This window comes from Phasianus colchicus, chromosome 2 (assembly GCF_987193195.1).
Source record: "Phasianus colchicus chromosome 2, bPhaCol1.hap1.1, whole genome shotgun sequence".
In the NCBI taxonomy this organism is placed as follows: Eukaryota; Metazoa; Chordata; class Aves; order Galliformes; family Phasianidae; genus Phasianus; species Phasianus colchicus.
The window spans coordinates 42,344,402-42,367,122 of NC_143437.1; the positions used below are offsets into that span (position 1 = coordinate 42,344,402).

The following is a 22,721-nucleotide window of genomic DNA, read 5'->3' on the forward strand; positions in this document are numbered from 1 at the left end:
TCACCTGTGCTCCCAAGGCTGACCAGGCTCTTTCCCCAGGTGCTCAGCCATGACTCAACAGTTCCCATACAAGGTTTAAAAAGATTCAGTAAAGTTAATACTGCTTGAAGTCTCTGGAGGAACCAAACCCCATAACTGGGATTGAAAACAGAGGAAGAGGTGTCACTAAATACCTCTGCTTAGCAAAGCAGAAAGTTGACATGAGTGAAGCAACCATCTTCATGGAATAACAGATCAATGTTATCTTGGGTCCTCCTGTTATTGTTAACATATTTTAAAAAGCCCTTTTTGTTGTCTCCCACAGTACTGGCCAGCCTCAACTCTCATTGAGAGCACCCATTCTCTCCCTGCAGTGGCCAAGATCATCTCTGTAGTCCTCCCTTTCTTCCTGTGGCCATAGACTTCATTTCTTCACCTAAGCTCTAGAAGAAGATTCCTTCTGAGGCAAGCCAGCCTTCTGCCCATCCTGCTTGACATTTTGAAGTTGTCTGTTTTTGATCTCTTAAGAGGAAGTAGTTGAATAGTGACCAGCACTGATGGACCCCAAAGTCTCCAAAAGTAGTTTCCCAGGGAACATTGTAGTTTTTTTTACTTATTAAGTGTTCTGATTTTCAGTATGCAGATAAATATTAAATAGAAAGTCTTAGGGTGATATTATCTAAAATAGGTCCCCATTGCTTGCCTTTCTCATATTTATCAAAAATATTCTTTTTAAATGATAGCTTGCAAAGTAGTGCATTTAATAGAATGATCACAGAATGGCCCGGGTTGGAAGGGACCTCAAGGATCACCAAGCTCCAACCCCCCTGCCACATGCAGGGCCACCAACCTCCCCATTTAATACTAGATCAGGCTGCCCAGGGCCCCATCTAACCTGGCCTTGAACACTTCCAGGGACAAGGCATCCTCAACATCTCTGAGCAGCCTGTGCCAGTACCTCACCACTCTCTCTGTAAAGAACTTCCCCCTGACATCCAACCTAAATCTTCCCTCCCTCTACGTAAAACTATTTCACCTTGTCCTGCAGTTATCTACCCTTTTAAAGGGTTGACTTCCCTCCTGTTTATGGGTTCCTTTAATGTACTGAAAGGCTGCAATGGGTCACCCCACAGACTTCTTTTCTCCAGGCTGAACAAGCTCAGCTCCCTCAGCTGGTCTTTGTAGGGGAGGTGCTCCAGTCCCCTGATTATGTTTGTGGCTCTCCTCTGGACCCTCTCCAACAGCTCCCTGTCTTTCTTATATTGGGAGCCCCAGACCTGGACACAATACTCCAGATGGGGCCTCACAAAAGTAGAGGGGGACAATCACCTCCCTGTCCCTACTGGCCACCCCTCTTCTGATGGAAGAAGAATGATTTAAGGACGTAAAAACATAGCTTCATCATCCTAGTTATTTATGTGGGAATGGAATGTTGTTTCTGCATTTGATATTAAAACGTAGCAATTGGTTTGAAGAAGTAGAACATAATGCATTTGTATTTTGTAACTTATCCTTAGAAATAGTTGATCTAAGAAGTAAAATACTGTATATGTTAGCGGCATGTTTTAGAAGCATTATTACTGAATTACGTGATTAATTATTTCTTGCAAAGCTGTAATAGTTGTTAAACGTTCTAAACAATGCGAGTATAGAGTGCTAAGGATTAGAAAACATATTGTAGAGCTGTTCTCTTAGCATAAGAAACTCTCAGCAAAAGACAGACAGATTTAGCAAACATCAAAGAAGTTAGGGCCTCTACACAAGGCTGAACTGTCTCAGTCCGTGAGAAGGTTGGGGTGTGAAGGCAGACACCAGGATACTCCCCTGCCTCTCTCCCAAGTTTATCTTTGTAGAAAGAAGGACAAGCAGATATCTGCAAAATAACGATCAGATGTGGAATAAGTTAATTAACTACAGATTTACACTTATGCAGCAAAAATTTATGTTTGTCCAGTGTTTCCATGTTTAGTGAAGCGTTGAGAAGATTGTGAACCTGAAGTACTCAGCCAATGAGGAACCAGGGGAGTAAGAGATAAGCGTCGGGGAATAGGGAATAAAAGATGTAACTCTGTTTTCTGTGTGCTCTCCTGCTTGTAGGAGGCTTTATCAGAGATACTGTCCTAGAAAATTATTTGGATATTTCCTACATTTATGAGCCTACAAAATCTTAGATGAACTTTGAATGCCTCTTTAAATCTTTAAACTAGCCTTCGGGCTAAGTTTCCACAAAGTACAAAGAATTAATTTGGGAGCCTCAGAGTAAATCTTTATAATACCTCAAAAAAAATAATGGTGGAGCACAGCATTTTGCAAGCTGTGTTGTACAGGCAGTACAAACTGCTCTCTCCAACCTTACTCTGTGAAGATAGCATTTGAGAAATAGAGAATAATCTCACATCCATCCCTACTGACTTCTTATAAGCAGCAATAAAGATGTCTGTGCCAGGTGGAGGGGTGACGCCCTCAGCAACAACAGGAGAAGCAATGACGAATGCAAGGCTCTGGAGAACTGCAATAATTTTAAGTCTTAACAAAATTCCTGAAACTTTTGATACATTGGGCTGTTGTTTCTGAAAACAGCAGCAGATGGATCGCTTGTTCCGTTCAACATGACATTTCTGTATTGCAATAGAAAGGGTGAAGATTAGTTTTGCCTTATCCTCCTTCTTGCTGAGTGAAAGCATAAACATGACTAGAACATATTATCAGTGAGTAATAACATAACTTTGAATGAAGATTGTAATGGCCAAGAGTGTAATTAACTTGTTCAAAACAAACACTGCTTTGTCTGTGGAAGTAGATCTGCCCACACGTTTCTCAAGTGCTTTTATGGAGGGTGGTTGCAATAACTCCCCCATAGTTCAGAAGCACACGATAGTAATTAATACCACTTGGCATTTGTGATTCACATATCAGCAGACAGGCAGGTGTGGAGTCAATTTTATAGTTTGTCACAGCACTGAGAAAATGAGAGCCAAGCGTGGTCTGGGATACTCGTGATTCACTCCTTTGCATTCTCTCTTTTTCAAAAGCTGCCTGTTGTTTCCAAACAAGAACGCTATCGTTTCAAACTTCCCCCATTATTTTGAGGAAGCATACACAAACCCGTGCGCCACCGCTCCTTCACTACACTCACTTTAATCGACAGCTTGCTGCAAGCTCAGACTAACAAGAAACAAAGAGGCCTCAGCAGGCTCCCGAAGGCTCCTCCCCACTGGACAGCCCAGCTCTCAGCTGTGTCGAAGGGCGGAAGTACGAGCCGCAGTAGGGAGGCGGGCGCTGCGCCCCTATTCTCTGCCCCATCCTGCTGCGGGCCGTGCGACCCACGCTGCGGAGAGGCTCAAACGGCCCCGGCAGAACGGCAGGTAAGGGAGCGGTGGCAGCATCCTGCATGCGCCGCATAGCCGCGTCTCGGGAGAAGGGCCGGCACGAGGTATCCTGCGTGGGCTTTTTCCCCTATTTAACCTGCGTGACTGGCTTGCAAAGAGCCGGACTGGAGTCGGTGAAGGCTCACTTTGGGCCAGGTCCCGCGTTTTATGCCTTTGGCTCCCTATGGAGTGAGTTAAAGAGCTGCTAAAGAACTAGTAATATTACCCAGATTTGGAAAAACTGTGTAGATAGCACTTGGGCATCAATTTTGGTATCCTCCTGTTGCCTGCAGTCATTCACGAGATCTCTACAATGCTAGTTTTCTATGAACTGCATCTGTAATGAAGGGTGATGGCTGTTCCTCAGGAGCAGCCAAGGAGTTAAATCGTTCAGCACAGCACTAAAAGAGTATTGGTTACTGTATGAGGAAGGCACAACGCTGCCTTGCTTGGGACTTCCCCAGGAAGTTGGTCGGTGGATAACAGAGCAGAGCTACTCCTGTACATGCCCTGTGCCAGCACTGCCTTAGGCTGGGTCATGTGAGAGGCAGGAGGAGAGGCCTGCTGTGATAGTGGCTGTAAGTGTTGCATATGAAGGAATAGTTAGCCAGGAGAATGCTGGGACATAAACCTTGCCTGAACCAGGAGCATTACTAGAAATGAAATTAATTCGTCTGACTCCCAGCTTAGTAACTGGGTTGCCTGACTTGTTGCAGTAGGATAGTGCTCATTCCCTTGTTTGAAGTTATATTGAGCCTGGATGTTCCTTTCACTGCTTGTGGGTGCCAGGAAGGTGCTCTGTTTTCCAGCTACTACTGCCCACACTAAGCTAGGTGTAAGCTTTGTTGTTAACAATGCAAGTTTGCCAACAAATACTTAAAGTGATTTCTGTTGCTTCTTCTGAGTCTATATAGCTGACCTAAAGTGTAAACCAGGAAGCTTTCACATGAGTTTTGTTGGACAAGCTAGTTATTAGAAACTAAAGAAGAAAGTAAGAGACTAAAATAAAGGTAATTAGTAGCTATTAACTAAAAGAAGCATACCTAGTACCTGCAACACACTGTATTAGAACTTAAACAACAATAGAAGCATTAAAGAATCCTAATACAATAGAAAGCATGGTAATAACAACAGAATAGCAAGGTTCTAAACTTTAGCAAGTAAGGATAGCACAGTAGCCATAGGCACAAAAAAAAAAATAACAGAAAGAGGTTTTCTTACCCTCATGAGGCCTCAGATAGGCAGATATCTTTCCCCTTCCCTGCCAAGCCTTAAATAGGGTCTGGGAAGGGGTGGATCCTGACTCCACACCTTCTGGTCACTCAGGTACATTGCATGCACCTGTGCTCCCCTGGGTTGGCCCTGCCTTCCTACCAGGTGCTCAATCAGTTTGAAGCCCTGATTTAGCATTTCCACTACAATTACAAAGCCAGATTCTCCCCAGCCCTTGATAACTGTGTGCAGGTAATTTTGTTATTAGCGTTGGACAGTGCACATATAACTGGAAGTAGGCTCATCCTGACTTAGTTATTAGCATGCACTCTGTGTTGGTATCCAAACCTAGTAAACCAGGAATTATCCTGAAGCTATTCGTATTACTTGCAGTTTTATCTGTGTGGAAAATGAGTCAATAGACTGAAGTTTCAAATAGTGACTTCATGCATCTGAACACGTTTAATTTTGAAACTGTAGGTTACCTTAATTACAATCCTTTAGAATATTATGAATTTGTATAATTAACTTTCATAATACAAAATCTCTCTCTCTCTATTCCCTCCAATAAGTTTGTATAATTAGCATAATATTTGTTAATCTTTTATTTTACATGTGGAATTAATAATCCAGTGTAATTTAGTAAACAAAAGCAAACTTTCATTAAAATGTGAACCTCAATTGTTATTACAGTTATAGTTTGGATGTGTATTTCTTCAGGCTGCATACTTTGGCTGAGGCTGACACACTTTTCACCTCCCACTCTCAACAGGCTAAGAGATGAACTAGAATAAATTGATCTGTCATCGTAACTGCATTGTTTTCTTCCCAGTTTCTGCTGCGGTCTTCCAAGTTAAAACCTCAGGTTGTGTATTGCTTATCAGTGAAAAAATATCTTTTCTATATGTAGGGGCATAGGGGCTGTCCCTTTTGTCCCTATGTTCCTGTTTCAGGGGGCAGGGCAGTGTGCAAAAGAAACCAGAGCATTCAGATGATCTGATAATAGCATTTTTGAAGCCCCCCTCTGGTCATTATTTGACCAATTGTAGGGGTCAAACGAGAAAAGGAGATTATGACTTTTATGCTTTTTTTGCACCTAAGTCTGTAAAAATTCCATTTTTTTGTGCCCATCTTCTTAAGTCATACCGGTTTGCAAAATAGATGCCATAATGCTTGCTAGTTTATTTCTTTTGCAATCTACTTAGAATAGACTTTTCCACAGTTTAGCCTTTCTGATGACAGCATGTGACATTATTGTCACTTTCTGTTGGCTGACAAACACTCTTTCCACTGTTTCTGAAGGCAAAGCTGAGTCTTTTGTGAAGAAATCTTGTATCTCTCAATGTTTTAACTTGAGGAACCGTTTGTCATGCAGATAGATGAAGTCCTGCTTGCTTGGTTATCAGCTGAAAATAGCAGTAGATGAAATCATGGGTGAGCTCTGCCACAGATGTTTGCAGGAGTGCAAATACTGGGTTCATAACCTGGTCCAGAGCCCCTGGGTAACAGTGGAGAAGTGGCCTCTTTCTTATAAAGAGCTATGGATTAGAATGTCCTGAAGTCACTTGTTATAGCCAAATTGGATGTCTGTATGGGTTGACCATTTTAATAGAGGAGTAATTTAAAAGTCATCATAGAAAAAGGGGTATCACTCATATAGTGAGAGATCTTGGAAGGGGGTCACAGGCTACACAGTGAGTATCTAATTTTCATACAACTAGTACGGCTGTGAAAATGAGGAAGTTGAAAGAAGGTTCAATGAAGTGTTAATAATTGCATGTAAATACATGTCTGTGCTTCTATTTTCGGTACCTAAGAAATGTCTGTGCAGGAGGCATTTGAGTTTTTTGACCTGTGCAATGTTAAAGTCACCTGTTGGTGAAATTTGTTTTTTTTCCCCCCCCCGATTGTTAGGGTTTACAGTGCAGTAAGTAAACCAGGCAGGTGCATATTTTTGTAGAGGCTCTTAAAGGTTTATAACAAGAACAGGCACCAATTTGTTTTTAAGCAGCAATTTTCTTTAACTTCAGTTTAGTAGCTGTAGTGAAAATGCTAAGTTACGGCCTGAAGCAGTGATTGAGCACCTGGTGAGAAGGCAGGGCCAACCCAGGGGAGCTCAGTTGCATGCAATGTACCTGAGTGACCAGAAGGGGTGGAGCCATAATTTACCCCTTCCCAGACCTCATTTAAGGGTTGGCAGTGGAGGTGAGGGCATTTCTTGTTGGAGTTCTCTGCTTACCTGAGACCTTTTAAAAGTAAGCAGTTCTTTTCCTTTGTTTCTCTATCCATAGCTGCTGCATTTGGGCTTGTTCTTATTTGTTGTACCCAAGGACTTTGCTCCTCTGTTATTATTGTCTTATTACAGCTTTAAAGTAGCTTATCTTTATTTACAGAGAATTGCATTCTTAAGCATCATACTTCATTTTCTTGGCTTTCTAACGTCAGCCTTGGGTAATCTAATATGAGTATTTGATGTTAGCTTCAGAGTTTCTTTAATGAATTACTCTGAGCATGCAAGTTGATGATATGCTGGTAGAGAGGCCATAAGCATCTCTGTTAACTGAAGAGTGGCTCTGTTTAGACCGTGTACAAGTTTAAAAAATAAAAATATTGTTATATGGATATCATCATATAAGCTGGGAAATATAGCACAGCCTTGAAAGAGACCTTACACTTAATAGTGGTTGTAAGTCTATAGCATATAATTCATGTTGTGTACTGTTCCTGGGGTACTTGTGTTTTTCTGTTTCTATGCTTGTGATGTAGAATGATAGAAAAGTAACAAATTTCTTCTTTTAACACTTTTTTTCTTTTATAGCTATTTGATTAGCAAGATGAAGCTTGCTAAGCTGCACTATTGGATTTTGGGTTGTTTTTTCATGGCATCATGTTGTTGGTGTACTTCAGATAAATTCCCTCAAAGGTAAGCTGTGATTTAAAACAAGTGACTCAAAAAGTTACTGCTTAAATAACCTAAATCATTGTTCTTGTCTGTCATTAGCCAAAATGTGTTTTGTGAGAACTCTTTACTATGTTTCATCTTAGAAGTTCAGTTATTATAAATACAGGTGGGAGATAACATTTATTTTTCTAAGTAAGGACTTATTTTTTTCATTTTGTGCGGGGAAATCAAGACTACACAGTATTAGGAAATTGTTTTATTCAGGTTTCCCCAGCAGTAGTGAAGACTAGCTAGAAGTATTAATAGCTTTCAGTGTTGCATGTCTGATTTGTTCTGGAGCTATTTAGATAAATTATGTAGAACCACACATGCATGTGAATGCATAAGAGAAAATTTGGCTGTTGTGAACTAGCAAAACCAGAGGAAAAAACTGGCAAGTGATGTAATGTGAGAGCATCTCTACTTCACGTTGAGAAAAAGTTCCATGAGAAAGCGATTTCTACAGCACCCTTAGCATGCAAAGGAGATACAAATGTTATCTTCCAGGGAGTAACAACTTATTTTGACAGTTCTGCATGCAATGCTATCAGTTTGTGCAAATTGTGGTGTTGCTCTTTTTTTTTTCCACTTGAGATTTTATTATGTAGTGTAGTTGCTTTATCGCTTTTCATATCTTGTAATGTCTGAAGAAAGAGGTGTTTAGTCAGGGTGTCTATTTAGATTTACTGGAAAAACAAAGAATCTTCTGTAAAAGTGTCTAACACATGATTTACCCTTCCATCATTTTTTAAACAAAACTTGTAAACTTTTTTCTCTATAGGATTCAGACAGTACTTAAGTCTCTCTGAATTATGTATCTCTTTATCAAGAAACTTTGAGACAGAAGTGTTTTTGTAAAAGATAAGGTATTCCTTCTGTAGATCTTCCCTAGGTAGGGAAGTAGTAGTAGTGTCACAACTTGTTAACTTTTAAAATGTTTTGAAATTATATAGTTAAGCACTTAAAAATGTAGTGTTTATGTGTAAAATGATAAACCTCAGAAATGCTTACTTTCTATTACTTTTCATAGTTCCTAATTTTTTTAGTTCTAAGTTTTATGTTGTCTGACAAGATGGTGATACTTGGGTGAAATTACATCTCTTGCAGCATCAACTGTGGTGTTTGTGGTTATCTGTAGTTTGTTTTTCAGGGGAATACCGATACTTCCAAGAAGGCTGTATGCTTTCTTTTCAGTTAATGTACTCATCCAGGGGACTGGAGCACCTCCCCTATGAGGACAGGCTGAAGGAGCTGGGCTTGTTCAGCCTGGAGAAAAGAAGGCTGCAGGGTGACCTCATTGCAGCCTTTCAGTACCGAAGGGGAGCCTACAAACAGGAGGGGAAGCAACTCTTTGAAAGGGTAGATAACTGCAGGACGAGGAGAAATGGTTTTAAGTTGATGGAAGGGAGATTTAGGTTGGACGTCAGGGGGAAATTCTTTACAGAGAGAATGGTGAGGTGCTGGAACAGGCTGCCCAGAGAGGTTGTGGATGCCCCGTGCCTGGAGGTGTTCAAGGCCAGATTGGATGGGGCTCTGGGCAGTCTGGTCTAGTATTAGGTGGGAAGGTTGGTGGCCCTGCCTGTGGCAGGGGGGTTGGAGACTCATGATCCTTGAGGTCCCTTCCAACCCTGGCCATTCTGTGATCAATCAGAATTACAAGATTAATAATGTCCTAAGTATGTATCTCTTTTTTGGTGGGGTTGTAGAAGCTTGCCAGTAGATACTTTCCTAAATGTAAAGCCAAGTGTATCCTCTATATCTAAATAAGTGGGAAGCATATGGAGCTAGTATGCAGATGTGTTTAATAGTGAGGTTTCTAAATGTGTTGTTTCTATGTAATTTGTTACTGTTTGATCCTACAGTGTTTGGAGTTCTTAAATATTGCAGTAGAAACTATACAGCACTGAAGTCAGTGTGTAACCTCTGTACATTGCTGGTATTGTGCTGCTGGCTGGAGATAGTGTTCTTAAAATACTTGAGGAAAAAATAGTTTTGTTCTTCTTTCTACAGTGATAGCCATAATCACACCTGGAAGAAGCTGTATCTTGCTCACCATTGGCCAGTGACTGTATGCAAGGTGAGATTTGTTTTGTACTCTTTTATCTGGACAAAAGGAGCCTTAGACAATAAATCTTTGAAAAGAGAATTAATAAAGCCCATTGAGTATTTAATCTTGCTTGCATACCTGTATTTTAAAAAGGGTACTGGCTGATCTTGGTGCAACTTTTGCAGTTTTTTCTGTACTCCAGGGTACCACCAGACAGGATGGGCTTGTGGTAAGTGTGCTTCAAATGTAATAGTTAATGTGGGACATGCAGTACACTAAGCCTTAATTGCTTGTCACATGTTCTGTTAGTCCTCAACTTAACCCTGGACTTTTACCAGACTGTGTAAGCAGACTCGCATGCTTTGTCTGCCTGAAGAAAACAGATTAGTACTTCAACTGTGTCTTGAGGTTTAGCTTTAGAACATTGGCTCCAAAGTTTTTATGATAACTCATCAAATACAGATTCTATCTGGAAAAAGGAGGCACTGTATAAAGCTGTTGTGGCAGGTGTCTTTGAGCATTTCTGTATTTGGGGGATGGAAACAAAAAAATGAACCCTGCCCTGCTGTAAATACTGTATAAAAGTAGTAACAGCAAAACTTGCTGTCAAAAACTTATGTGGAGAATGGGATATGCTTGTGATAAATGTGTGGGGGAGATACCAATACAAAAACTTAGCTGTATCTAGCTGAGACCAAGGAGTGGCCAGTAGGTTTTTGTTTGTTTGCTGGCTTTTTTTTTTTTTTTTGAGGGGGATCAGAAAACTGAAGTTAAAATCATATGAAACAACATTTCCAGTTTCACCTCCCTGAGTCATAGGAAAAATAGGAGTAGAGTGTTGCCTATCGTAGGCGTGGCGACCTGGTTCGGGAACGGCACGGCGACCAATCCCAGGTCGCTCGGTCCATCGGCTCGCGGACACCAATGTGGTGGACGGCAAATGGCGTTTATTGGCGGGAGAAACAGCCTTATATAACCTGGGCACTGAACGCTATTGGCTATCGGGAGGGGGACCCTGTCTTCCCGTACAACGCGATATCTTCCGGGCGCCAGACCCTCACTACAACATATCCCCCCTCCCTATGCACAATTAAATTAGGTAAAATATAACAATATATAACAATCTTCAATAGAAAACTCAAATAGAACAATCTTCAATAGAAAACTCGAATAGAAAACATAAGGTGCTCTGAACAAGAACATTCTTATAACAGTTGTTGGTGCTCTACCAACATGATGTTAATCGGAAGAAAAAAGCGGATGGGCTGTGGCCTCAGGTGCACTCCCCATGGATGCGCCAGGTAAGCTGGATGTCCTCGAAGAGCCTCACCAGGTAGGCCTCGCTCGCCTACAGCTGGGCTCTGGAAGCGCAGGTCGGTCTTGAAGTCCTGCGTGATCTCGCACACCAGGCGCTGGAAGGGCAGCTTGCAGATCAGCAGCTCCGTGGACTTCTGGTAGCGGCGGATCTTGTGCAGCACCACTGTGCCGGGCTGGTCACGCCGCCTGTGGCCAGCACGCTCTTGTGGGCCACCTTGGTGGCAACCGGGCCTTTCACTTCCGCAGGCAGGGTCGAGGAGTCGACTGCTGCCTGGAGGCAATTTACAAATTGTGTAAAGCTCTCGCTTCCATTTTGTCTTATGGTGGACCATGGCAATGGCTTAACAATAACTTTAGAGGCTGTGCAAATAGCATCCCTGGCTGCACAAGTAATTGTCATAACTTCATGGGCCTGGAGGCCCAGGGCCTGTGCTTGGGGGGTAATCATTGTTGGGTCTGTACCCATCAGCCGCTGCAGGCTGGAACCATGTAGCGGGTGATCCGCCCCAGTTACTTGAGCTAGTTGTCTTGCACAGTTATCTTCCCATTCTTGTTTAAAAACAATCATCCCTGCTCCGTCAAAAATTAGTCTACAGGTTTGTTTTATGTCAAATGGGAGCATATTGTCTCCCCCAAAAACACCATCTATAAGGGTGGAGACCATAGCTGAGTTAAGCCCTTTATCTGCAATTGCCTTAACAATTGCTTGTATATCCCTAGGGTTTATCGGCGAGTGGACCCTCTGTCCCCCATCCATCACCCGGACTGGGAACGCTAGTGTGGCCGATGGGGCCCAGTCAGCACATGCAATCTTTATTTTTCTCCAGTCTGTAAGAGGGATTTCTCCCCCTCGCGGTTTCTCTTTAATTTGGATGGGAATATTTCGGCTCTTAACTCTGTTCGTATTCGTTCCCTCCTCCTCCGAGTTTAAGTCAATTGCGAACCACTCGTCGCAGCTAGTGTCTGACCCGGAGTCAGAGCCCGACTGAGCGGCCACTTCCGGTTTCCCGTACCTTTTTGTTAGGCTCCGGCCCCGCCCGCCTCCCTTGCGGGCAGGCCGTTCCCTCCCTCTTGGTTCGTCCCGCCCTCTGCCCAGCGGGATGTTCGCCCCACAGCGGCTTTTCTTCGGACGGCCGCTCTGATTGGCTTTCCACCCTTCACTCACGCTCCCCTCACCTTCCCGGTCGCTCCCACCGCCTTTATCTAACACCTCCTCGACGTTCCCGCCAAGGGCGCCTTCCCCCCGCCCTCCCTCTCCTGGCTCGGCGCCATCTTGGGGCGCATAGGGGGGCGGTCGAGCCCAAATTTCCTCGGGCTCCGATTTCTCCGCGGCAGCCCTGGCCTCCTCGATTAACCCACCCCAGAAGGATTTAGCACGTTTCTGTCCCTCCGTGGGCGGGTCGGGGTTCGATTGAGAGGACACGTCATCGTCAGAAGGGTGCAAACTCCGCGTGGCCGCCCCGACTCCCAGTCCCGGGGCGGCCGACAAACGGCTCTCTGCCGCCCTCCAGCTCTCCCGCTCCCGCATGGCCCTGCGCAGGGCCCGCGCGACTCTCCCCCACGACTCTAGGCTTCTCCCACAGCCCGAGGACATCGTCTCCTCAGTTAACGCTTTAGTGCATTTATCCCACACTTCGGGGTGGAGAATATCCACCGGCTGGTCAATGACCCCAATTCGCAAAAGCCTCGCAATAGCGAGAGTAAAATCTTTGGGCTTACAATCGATGCCCCACTGCTTATCTAACTGCGATACGACCTTCACAAGGACTTCCATCCTCCTTGTTGGTCCGGGAGCGTCCTCCCCGCCGGGCTGGTCCTGCCGCTCCGGCCGCCGTTCACCCGTCCAGGCGAATCCCGGGTTTCGGCACCACTTGTTGCCTATCGTAGGCGTGGCGACCTGGTTCGGGAACGGCACGGCGACCAATCCCAGGTCGCTCGGTCCATCGGCTCGCGGACACCAATGTGGTGGACGGCAAATGGCGTTTATTGGCGGGAGAAACAGCCTTATATAACCTGGGCACTGAACGCTATTGGCTATCGGGAGGGGGACCCTGTCTTCCCGTACAACGCGATATCTTCCGGGCGCCAGACCCTCACTACAACAGTAGAGTTGAAATCTCCCTAAGTACTTTCTTTTTTGTTCAGATTGTATGTTAACTGGGGGGGTTCCTAAATTCAGTTTTGAATATATACAAATAGATTATTCTGCATCTTCAGTGTATTTAGATGTGATTGCTGTGTTAGTTTAAAACTGTTGATGTGATGTCAAAAGGAAAAATGATAGCTGGGTGAAGCAAACTGCAAGTGTGTTATATTGTTTAAGTTAAAAACTGCCTTGTTACAGTATGTTGCACAAGCACTTATGAGCTGAGGCATCTTGTGTAAAGGAACTTGATTATAGGCTGAGTACTGTGCTACATAATGTGTTCTTGATAGGTATGCATCTTAATTTCTACCTATTTATATATTTGTGTGTGGAAAAAAGTGTTTCAGGTATTTGAAGTCCTGCAAAGCCTCTTCTCGAAAATGTAGTGGACATGATTCATCATACCAAAAACTTGTGAATGTACCTCTCTCAGCTCATCCTGTGCTTTAATCTGTATGTAACTGTGCTCAGCTCTTGTGCTTTAATACTGAGTGTGTTCTGCACTATTAAGCTGTAAAGTACTGTTTTAGAAAAATGTTGTGGTAAGGTTCAACTTAAATTTTCTGTTCAGAAATCAGTGTGAATTTTGTTAAATGGAAGTAGGAGCTGTGGAAGGGCAAATAAAGGGGCTTGCCCTCCTTTTTTGTGGAGTTGGACACATCTTTAATTCAAGAAGTTATGAAGATAGAAGTTTATGATTGCAACTTCTGCATCTTGGAAATTGTAAATAGAGCATAACTTTTGTGGGTTTTTCCCTTGTGAAATAGAGGAAATCTGATGCAAGTGTGTATGCAGTTTGGTTCCTGTTCTGGATAGAATGGGAAAAATGAAGAAATGGATACTAGACCCTGCTGTGATCTCTCTTACTATACACTTGCTGGTATTTTCCCATTTTACAATATTGATTTAAAAGGAAATTGGAAAATTACCATGGTCAGAAGTAGAGAGGAGGGTGAATGAAGCTGTCCAACGAGTGCAGTGTGTGACCTAATGTATTACAGGTGGTAATGGGCACACTGTGCTGCAGGCCTGCAGTGCAACACCAACACTGGGAAATATGTAGAAGAAACTGCTAGCTGGGTTAGCACCGTGATAAGGGAGAGCTAATTCCTGGTAGACCTAAAGGTAAAATGATCCCAGATCTTTATTCACCTCTTCAGTCCACTGTGTTTCAGTGCTGTGCAGCTTGAAGAGGCTTTTACTTGTTGGAAACAAGCTGTTGACTTTCAGTGCTCTGTCACTCAGCAGTTCTGAGTTACTTGGAGTACTCCGTCTGGTCTTGGGAGAGATTTAAAATGTTGGCTTTCTGACCACAATTTGACTCTTTAGCTTTCTTTCTGATCCCAGAATACTATTTCAGATAAGAAACAGCACAAGTCCTGGGTCTGAGCCAAAGCCCTGGTTGTGTCAGTTAACTTGAACTGAAGAATGCAGTGGCATTTTCTTTGTTTGGGAACTGTGGTTTAAAAATTGGATGAGGAGCACGGCTGTGGTGTTCTTGTGCCCACCTCAGCTGAGCAAGATTGTGGTCTGTCAGTCTGCTTTTCAGGGGATGATTAGTCACTGGTCATTAACTTCCTGCATTTTGGGCTGGATGACAGAGCTCTTTCAACTCCACGAAGCTTGTTTAGACAGGAGCAGTCTCGTTTGTTTCCAGCATGTGTTTGTAAGAAAGTCCTGCACAGCCTCCAGTTTTGCTGCTGTTGGCTTGTGGCGTGCAGAAGGCAATTAGTGAGATTACAGGTCTGTCTCTGTGTTTCTCTACACTCCACTCTTGCTTCTGCATCACATGAAAGGCATTAGTGGCATAACTAAGGCAGAGCTGATAAGAAAAGGTAATATTTGGGGGAAAGAAAATCTGAGGAGGTTGTTATGAAATAAAGAAAATTGTTTACCAAAGAGAGACCTAATTATTAAGCAGGGTAATCAGGGAAAACATGGCTATGTTATTCTGTGATGTATGAATATAGTAACTTTTATTTGTGCTCAGAAATATGTATTCCACTCTACACAATAGTTAATGTGTAGGGTATTTCTTCTGTATTAGCAGGAATCTTGATTGGAAACCTTGGTAGGAATGTACATTGTTTGTGCTCTTCCCTCTCTTCCCTTTACTCAAAATAGCTTAAGAATTCTAATGATTTTATTTGAAATAAGCACTTTTTTCTTTTATCTACTCTTAGTATTTTTCCTTTTCAATATACCAACAAGGCTACTCCTGGACTCCTAAAGATGGTTTTGTGCTTCTCCAATATAAGAGCTTATGTTTTTTTTTTAATTATTTTGATGATTTTGCACCTCTTGGAAGGATCTGGTGATGAGAAAAATAATGAAAAATGCCACCTACAATATAGGATAAATGTAAAGCTAACTCCAGTCGTTTAGCATGAATCTTCCTATTAGCTCAGGGTCTGTCCTTTTGTCTTCTGTTCATGTTGCCTGTTTGGGATACTTCTGGTGTTCTCTTGATCTGTTTCAAAACTTTAGCTGTGGTCAACAGGCATTAAGCAAGACAATCAATCACTGATTTGAACAAGCAGAATCTCTTGTCTCTCTAGTGCTTTGGGCCACCAGCGAATGTGCTTTGTTTTTTGTTCTAAGCAGTTATCTCTGGTCACGTATAACAAATATTTTGTATTTTTGTTTTCTACAGATGAGTGCTAATGATTGTCAAGACCCTCCAGACTACTGGACAATTCATGGACTGTGGTATCATTGAAATTAAAACAATCTACAATCTGGAAAGAAATTTTCATATCAAAATGTTTAGGGTTCTTTTTTTCCAGTGTCATTCTGTTTTATGATAGCTTCAAAAAAAAAAGTATTAAATATAGATTTCCAATGACTGTCTGATAATACTTGCTGAATTGTCACTTGGTGCAGTGGTTGGGGAGCTTAGTGTTATCAGTGGCATGATGTGCAGAATTCTAACAAGATAATTCCAATATCAATGCTTCCTCTGTATATTTATTACACATTGTGATGAATTGTAGGGTTTAATTAAGAGCCTCTATATGGGAAATGTTTTAGCCATAATTAGTTTACTGGATTTTTACTTGCAAAACTTCATAAATGCTGATGGACAGTTTGTATTTTACGAATTTTTAGCTATAATTTCTTATTTAAAATTGAGACTATGATATCTCCCAGCTTTAGTAATAGCAAATATATCTTTTTTCACTTTGATTTTGCTTCTCTAGGCCTGACAAAGGTGAAGAATGTAATAGGACATGGCATTTCAACGTCACAGAGATTAAGGTATTTATTTTAAAACAAAAAACAAAAGTGTCATCCAGACAGCTCAGTGCCATTGCTTTTGTGCTTCTTATGTGTATAATGTGTAGCTCAAATAGATCTCTGTGATTGTAGTTTGCTGAGGAGTATGACTCTAAAAGTTGATTAAGTGCTTCTGGTACTGCTTGAAGTCACAGTGTATGTGATCAGTAGCAGCTGTTCATACCTGGTTTTATGGACATGTGGTTGAACTTGTTAAGCCACTTCCTATGTAGCAAGAAAACATCTAGGAAACATAAGCACTGAATTTCTAGTGGTAACCAGTATCTGTGAAAAAGAGGTTACCGTCAGGTCATGGTTTTTTGTTGTGTGTCTTTAAGTGTTAATTCATTTAAAATGTCCACATCTGAGTTGCAGAACAGGTTAGAAGGGATCTCTAAAGAGCATGAGATCCAACCCCACCTTGCTCAAGCAGAGACACCTAGTGCAGTTCGTCCAAGCCTGTGTCTAGGCAGCCTTGGTATATCTTCAAGGAGGAAGACTCCACAGCCTCCTAGGCAGCCTCTTCCAGAGGTTTTTTATGCGAGAACGGGAAACGTGATCCTACAATGGCGAAAAGCTCTGTGGTTGAACAATTTCTGAAGGAACAGCTAAAAGAAAATCTTACTTGTCTGTACTAATGTATTTGGATATTCAGGTATTTGCATCTGCCTGTTACTACCTCCAACAGCATTTCCAGAATAAGTGGGAGGAGGGACTTCTTTTCTGCAGATGAAGTTTCTCAGTGATGCTGAAAGATAAGGCTTCAGTTTTAGAAAAAAAAACACCAATTTATGTTTTTTTTGTTAGAAATTGCTTTTAAGCTCAGCAGGTAAGTTTATTAAGAAATGGTGTTATTTCATAGGATCTTATGTCAGACATGAGACGCTACTGGCCTGATGTGATTCATTCATCTCTGAATCGTACCCACTTCTGGTGAGTACAAACAAAACTAAAAAAACAACTTTGGATATTTTATGAAAAAGTCAATCTGAGTTGATTATCTTTCAGGAATGGTGTTATGCATGAGAAGCAGAATCCAGGAAGTGACTGAAAGTGGTACATCTAAACACTTCTCCCCCCACCCCTCAGTTTTCTTAATATAGCAGGTTCTGAAGAGGGAGCTAAGGCAAAGGTTTTGAAGCAAACCTTACTAAAAGTGAGCAGTAGAATGTTTGTTCCTTTTTTATTCAGGGAAGAGATGCATCTGCAGCTGACATTTTAAATCTTGCACAGTGGTTGTGTTGTGGGGATGTCAGAACTAGCTGCAAGAGCAGCTTTTAGATCATCTCCTTGCTAGCTTCTCTGCTTTCCTTTTGGTATTTCTCAACAGAGGGTTCTTTACTTTCCTAGCAGCCTAAAATCAGATCAGCCAGGAATTTGTTTAGAGATTAACCTGCTTGGAATATGGGAAGGGAGAAAGAGACTTTGATCCCTCCTGATAATGTTACTACATGTATTTTCTTCTTTTCTGATTCCTCTTTGCTTCTACATCACCAGGTGCTTGGATTGAAGACCAGTATGGATGTTTGAGGCTGCACAGGCTTCAGTAGTTTGAATGCATTGTTAAACTAAAATCACTGGCAATTCCATGTGACTTGTTTCTGCCAGATCTACTGTGAATATAATAACATCAGAAATTATTGAGCATGTAGCTTTAAATGCTGCTGCCTCCTGCTTTTTTTAGCTGTAATTACCTCTGGGACTTTCCTTTGACTACTACTTCCCTGTGTCACTAGGGCAGATCTTTGAAGGGAATGTGAGTCTCTTTTAATATCCCTGCTCTACAGGACTTTTTCCTCCAAGTCTTAAAATGGTCTTAAGAGTATCTTACATCAGTCTGAACTTCAAAATTGTTCCTCCAGAAAAGTGATCTTGCTTCTCTGTACTCTTCTCCTTGTGCTGTTCTGGGGAGAGTATGACTATCTATTTCAGTGGCACTGCAAGTTTATGTCAAGTTAAACTGTTCAGGGAATAAGAAAAAGGTGTCTAGTCCCTCCCATGCCCTGAATGCTTACCTGTTCTAACGCAGATACTTTGGTAGGTAACAGGTATGAACAGATACAATCAAAATCTTTTTTGTTTCTGTTCAAGGCTAGTGAACAGTATTTATTTCTTATCTCTTATTATCACTTGTTATCAATAGTATAAAAGTAATCTGAAAGTTAAATTAAAACACTGTAACTAGTATTTTGATTGACAGAGTAATCACTCCCTCTCAGCAAGGAAACAAGCAACTTTAATTGGCAATTCTAATTGCAGACTTTGTAAATGCAACTATTAAGCTAGTTGGAAGCCAGTAAGATCTTGTTGTACATCTTAATTCAGTTAAAATAGTGTTTACTTCATTTTTTTTTTTTTAAAAGTCTAGTATAAACAAAATGACTGAAATGAGAATCAGAAAGTAAAACTAAGATTCTTTTTGATTGTAGACTTGAAGGCACCTTAGTTAGGTAAAGAACAGAAGCAGTGACAAGCAAAATGGTTATTGAATATCTCAGCATATCATATCAGGGTTTTTCCCTGACTGCCCAAATTGCTTACTGTGTTTTTTCCTGTGTTTACCTCTTACTTATTTCTAGCTTAAAGGAGGAGATAAAGATTCTTCAAGGGGATTAAAGAATGGTTGTAGATGCCTCTGTAAGAATAACTGCACATCTTTGTTCACCTTGTTTACTAGAGAGCTGTGGAATTTGTTACCCAATAATTTGAATAGGATAGCATGCCTTATAACAGGATGTGTGCTTTGCATTTCAAAATTTACTATCTGAAAACATACTTTTTGGGGAAGTTTTAGACTTATTTTTTGAACAAATAAAAATTTCTAGGTCAAGAGAATTGCCTTCAGGATCAGTTTATACATTTGATATATCAGAAGGAATCTCTGCTTACCCAGGACAGCTGGGTATCCCTTATCTTAAACATTCTGTGGGCAGCTCTTACAGGTGTGGGTTCTTACCAGTTTTCAAGCTGGGTGATTTCTGCAGCTCTTGGACCTACCTGACATGTGCCCAGTATTGTGGGCTGCATCTCTTGGATACTGAGCTTGGGGAATTCTGTCGTTGTTATATTTAATAAAACCCAAAAATCTTAAGGTTTAGCATTTTTTTTTTTTATCACATAGCTGAGTTGTATCATTTTCATTCCTTTGCATTTCTGTTGCCACTTACGATGCCATTTGTCTAACTTAACTGTTAGATATGCTGGTGTGGTATTTGTATCTTAAAAGCACCATCAAGAAAACAGTGAAGAAGAACAAATTATATTGTGGAACCCAATCTAATGCTGTAACCCCCACTACTGTGTGCCTGTGAAAGTACTTGTGTTCTACAAAGAAAACAATATCAAAGTTGTAGGCAGTAGCACAGAATGTGTTAGCTGCCAAGCTTATGAGTATGAAGAGGTACAGAAGGGAGGATGACCTTCACAAACCACACAGGTGGCCACGTTCTGCATCCATGTGCCACCCAGCTGAGGCTCGAGCACAAGAACCTTGTCTAATTGTGGCCTATGTGAAGGATAAGTCTCAGTGAATAGCATTTTGAGATGTTCTTTCAATTTCTAAACAAATGATTTATCATTCTTTTTTCTGCAACTTGTTTAACTGTGTCAGCTTGTTTTACCTTCACCTCTTCCCCTTAAACACTTCACATGCCTGTGCTGAATGGTCAGAATTAGCTATATTTGCATCATGTCTTTCACGTCACTGTGCTGCAAAAATGGAATAATGTGAAAAGACACGTTCTTAAAGTTGCTGTATTTGTTTTGTAGTGACTCTAAACTAGTTCTCAACTCTAGAATATTCACAAGACTGGTGTGAAAACTTGGGCCCTGTGTGTCCTTGTCTTGCTGCAGATGATAAAGCTTGTAGAGAGTCCATAGGTAGCTCTGTGCCTTTCCATTTAGCATTTCCTCACCTTGCAATGTTCAATCTTGGAAAGATAGTGCAGAATTTAAAAAAAAAAAAAAAAAAAGTGTTATTCTTTTAGTGGGACAACTGGTAGAGAGCAGAACCATTACTAAGTGACTAAGACAAATTCATATACATAATGTATAACAAAACACAATACTAATCGGGAACCTCCCAGGTCCATGCTATTGTCTAAGCCACCGTATCATCCTTTCTCTTTTGCAGCTCTTACCTTTATTTGAAAAGTTTTTCTCTTGCAGCTGCCAATATTAAGGACAGCTCATTTATGCATTTCTAATGTGGCTTACTGTCCAGAAGAATTCTTCCTTAGCCTGATGCTACAAACCACAATGAGGGGTTTTAGCTTTTCTCTCCCTATCCTTACAGGTTCAAAAGCTCTTGAAAAGTGCTTCTACTAAAAGAAATAAATGTTGCTGTAAATCATGTTTTATAGAACTTGAGTTTTGATTTCCTCCTATAGGAAACATGAGTGGGAGAAGCATGGCACTTGTGCAGCCTCACTTCCGATCCTTGATTCTCAGAAGAAATATTTTAGTAAAACCCTGGAACTCTACCAGCGTGTTGACCTTAATGGGTATGTTAATGAACTCTCTGGTCTGCTCTTACATCAGACGGTTTCTATAAATTTAAAATCTAATTTAAAAGAAGAGTCTAAAAATCTAATGGCATAAGTAACTTTTAGTACTGGAATGTAGAAGAGGGGGTTTCTGCTTTGAGAAACATGTCTCTGGTTGCTTCAGTCCCATAAGGCAGCATGCTTCGTTTCATAGTCACCTTCTAATGCAAGCTGTTAAACTTTGAAAAGCTGTATCAGCTGTATATCACTAACAAAAACTGTGGCACTCGTGAACTTATAAATCAAGTGTCAAAAGCTTCAGATCTGAGTTGTACTGATACCTAAACACTCAACTGTGTTTAGGAAATACAGTTTTTATGCTTAGACAAGGTAAGCTGCAGGCAAACTTGTGCAGAATATCCTGGGAAAATGCTGAGAGATAATAGCAAGGAAGGCTGTCCATAAGTGCAGTGTTCAGTTGGTATGTACAGCTCTCAGTTTTTCTTTCAGAAGTAATCACCATCTGACATTCTTGCTTTGTCCTAAGAACTGATTTCTCCTGATGGTTCCAAAGCACTGGCAATTGTAGATACAGTACCTTGATAGAAGTGTTGGAACTTGTCCAAGCACTGTATGAACATATCATGGCTACAGATATCAGAAGTCCAGGGTCCTACCCTGGTCAATGCTTTTATGGGTGGGAAAACATTTAACTCAGGCTTGTTGACCATGAAACAACTCTTTGTGTAGGAGGACTTCATCTGAGAGATGAGAAAAATTCTCCTTTTGTATTTAGAAATGTATATGTATTTTTTTAAAAATCTGGCTCATATTTTGAGTGTCTTGTTCAAGCCATCTATTTAATGGTCTTATTTACTTTGCATACACACAAAGGAAATATATTTTTTCCATCCCACTCATGTTTTTGCAGGTGTCTTGTAAAACTTAATCATGCTTTTCTAGTCACAGTGCATGTTGTATATAGTGTTAAAATTAAGTGTCTGATAAACCAACTGCCTAAGTAGCTGTGCGACTAGAACATCTTACAGATGGCACAATGACCGATTGTGTGGCTCTAAATCATCATGTGTAGTGAAAAAGAATTAAAATTGAAACATCTTGAAGTTAATTGCTCATAGCATTCTCCACACTGAAGGAGGGAACAAAGCACCCACATAATTAATTTAATCTTTGCTGGAAAATGCTTGCTAATGTTCTCATTGCTTCATTTATATTTTTATGAGGGAAAAAATAGTGTTAGAATGATCATGAATTTCCTAAAAAGATCATAATATTAAGAGGATGTCATGCAGGCTCCTGTGAAGTGATGATCGAACATTATATTTTCATTAGCAAGTAGATCCTTATACAGTTGGGTTAGATCTCCCTAGTGCAGTACTTGACCTTGGAAGGGTTGAGCATTATTAGCGCTCATCATCCTAAGAGATGTTGAACATTTCTGCTTACCGCTGAAGAAGTGAAAAAGCTGGTATTCTAAGGTTCAGCACCTTTTGGGTCCTGAGGTTCGTTAGAAACTGGAAATGTGAACTTCACTCAGGACTGAATCTAAAGGAAAGGGTATTTAAGCCAAAGGTTGTTGAGAATGATCTTGTTGCTCTTATGTGAACAGCTGTTCTATTAAAAAACATACAAAGTGATTTTCTAGAAATGTTTCTAATTAACTTGACTTAATCCAGATTCTGTGTCCTAGTGGCTAGAGCGCAGGAGTACAGCTTGATGCAAGGGAAGGGTGCCATGTTGGCTCTCAGCAGTACAGTCTGAAGATCCAGCAAATGATAGTAACACAGTCTTGTTTGTTTGTTTTCTGAAGACTTGTCCCTCTCCTGGCTCCTCAGAGTAAAGTATAATAGGGGGTTCTTGCTGACCCTGCTTAGTTAATGGGAAGTTTCTTTTAAGAAAAGGGCACCTTCTCTTGGCCTGGCAAAGGATG

At 41.2% G+C, this 22,721-nt stretch overlaps 2 protein-coding genes across 4 annotated transcripts in view; one reads left to right on the forward strand and one right to left on the reverse strand.

Annotated features, from left to right (window-relative positions):
* RNASET2 (ribonuclease T2) overlaps window positions 1-22,721 on the forward strand; it is a 31,971-nt gene that overhangs the window by 3,250 nt on the left and 6,000 nt on the right. The window contains exons 2-8 of one of the 3 annotated variants that reach the window (XM_031612957.2): window positions 3,012-3,344; window positions 7,378-7,482; window positions 9,511-9,577; window positions 15,664-15,719; window positions 16,211-16,268; window positions 17,149-17,219; window positions 20,675-20,788. In XM_031612957.2, coding sequence (XP_031468817.1) covers window positions 7,394-7,482; window positions 9,511-9,577; window positions 15,664-15,719; window positions 16,211-16,268; window positions 17,149-17,219; window positions 20,675-20,788 — 455 coding nt within the window. In that variant the 5' untranslated portion in view covers window positions 3,012-3,344; window positions 7,378-7,393. Of the gene's footprint in view, window positions 1-3,011; window positions 3,345-6,728; window positions 6,815-7,377; window positions 7,483-9,510; window positions 9,578-15,663; window positions 15,720-16,210; window positions 16,269-17,148; window positions 17,220-20,674; window positions 20,789-22,721 lie in introns of those variants that run through there. The other 2 variants (XM_031612972.2, XM_090135531.1) reach the window with 2 other exon arrangements.
* Window positions 9,592-13,714, reverse strand: LOC149918981 (uncharacterized). Its single transcript, XM_090135530.1, has one exon. It carries the CDS (start codon window positions 12,636-12,638, stop codon window positions 10,980-10,982), a length of 1,659 nt encoding a protein of 552 aa, XP_089991656.1. The 5' UTR covers window positions 12,639-13,714; the 3' UTR covers window positions 9,592-10,979.

Bases quoted from the DNA above. Each gene is read 5' to 3' on its own strand.
- LOC149918981 (XM_090135530.1), bottom strand. From the start codon at position 12,638: ATGGAAGTCCTTGTGAAGGTCGTATCGCAGTTAGATAAGCAGTGGGGC.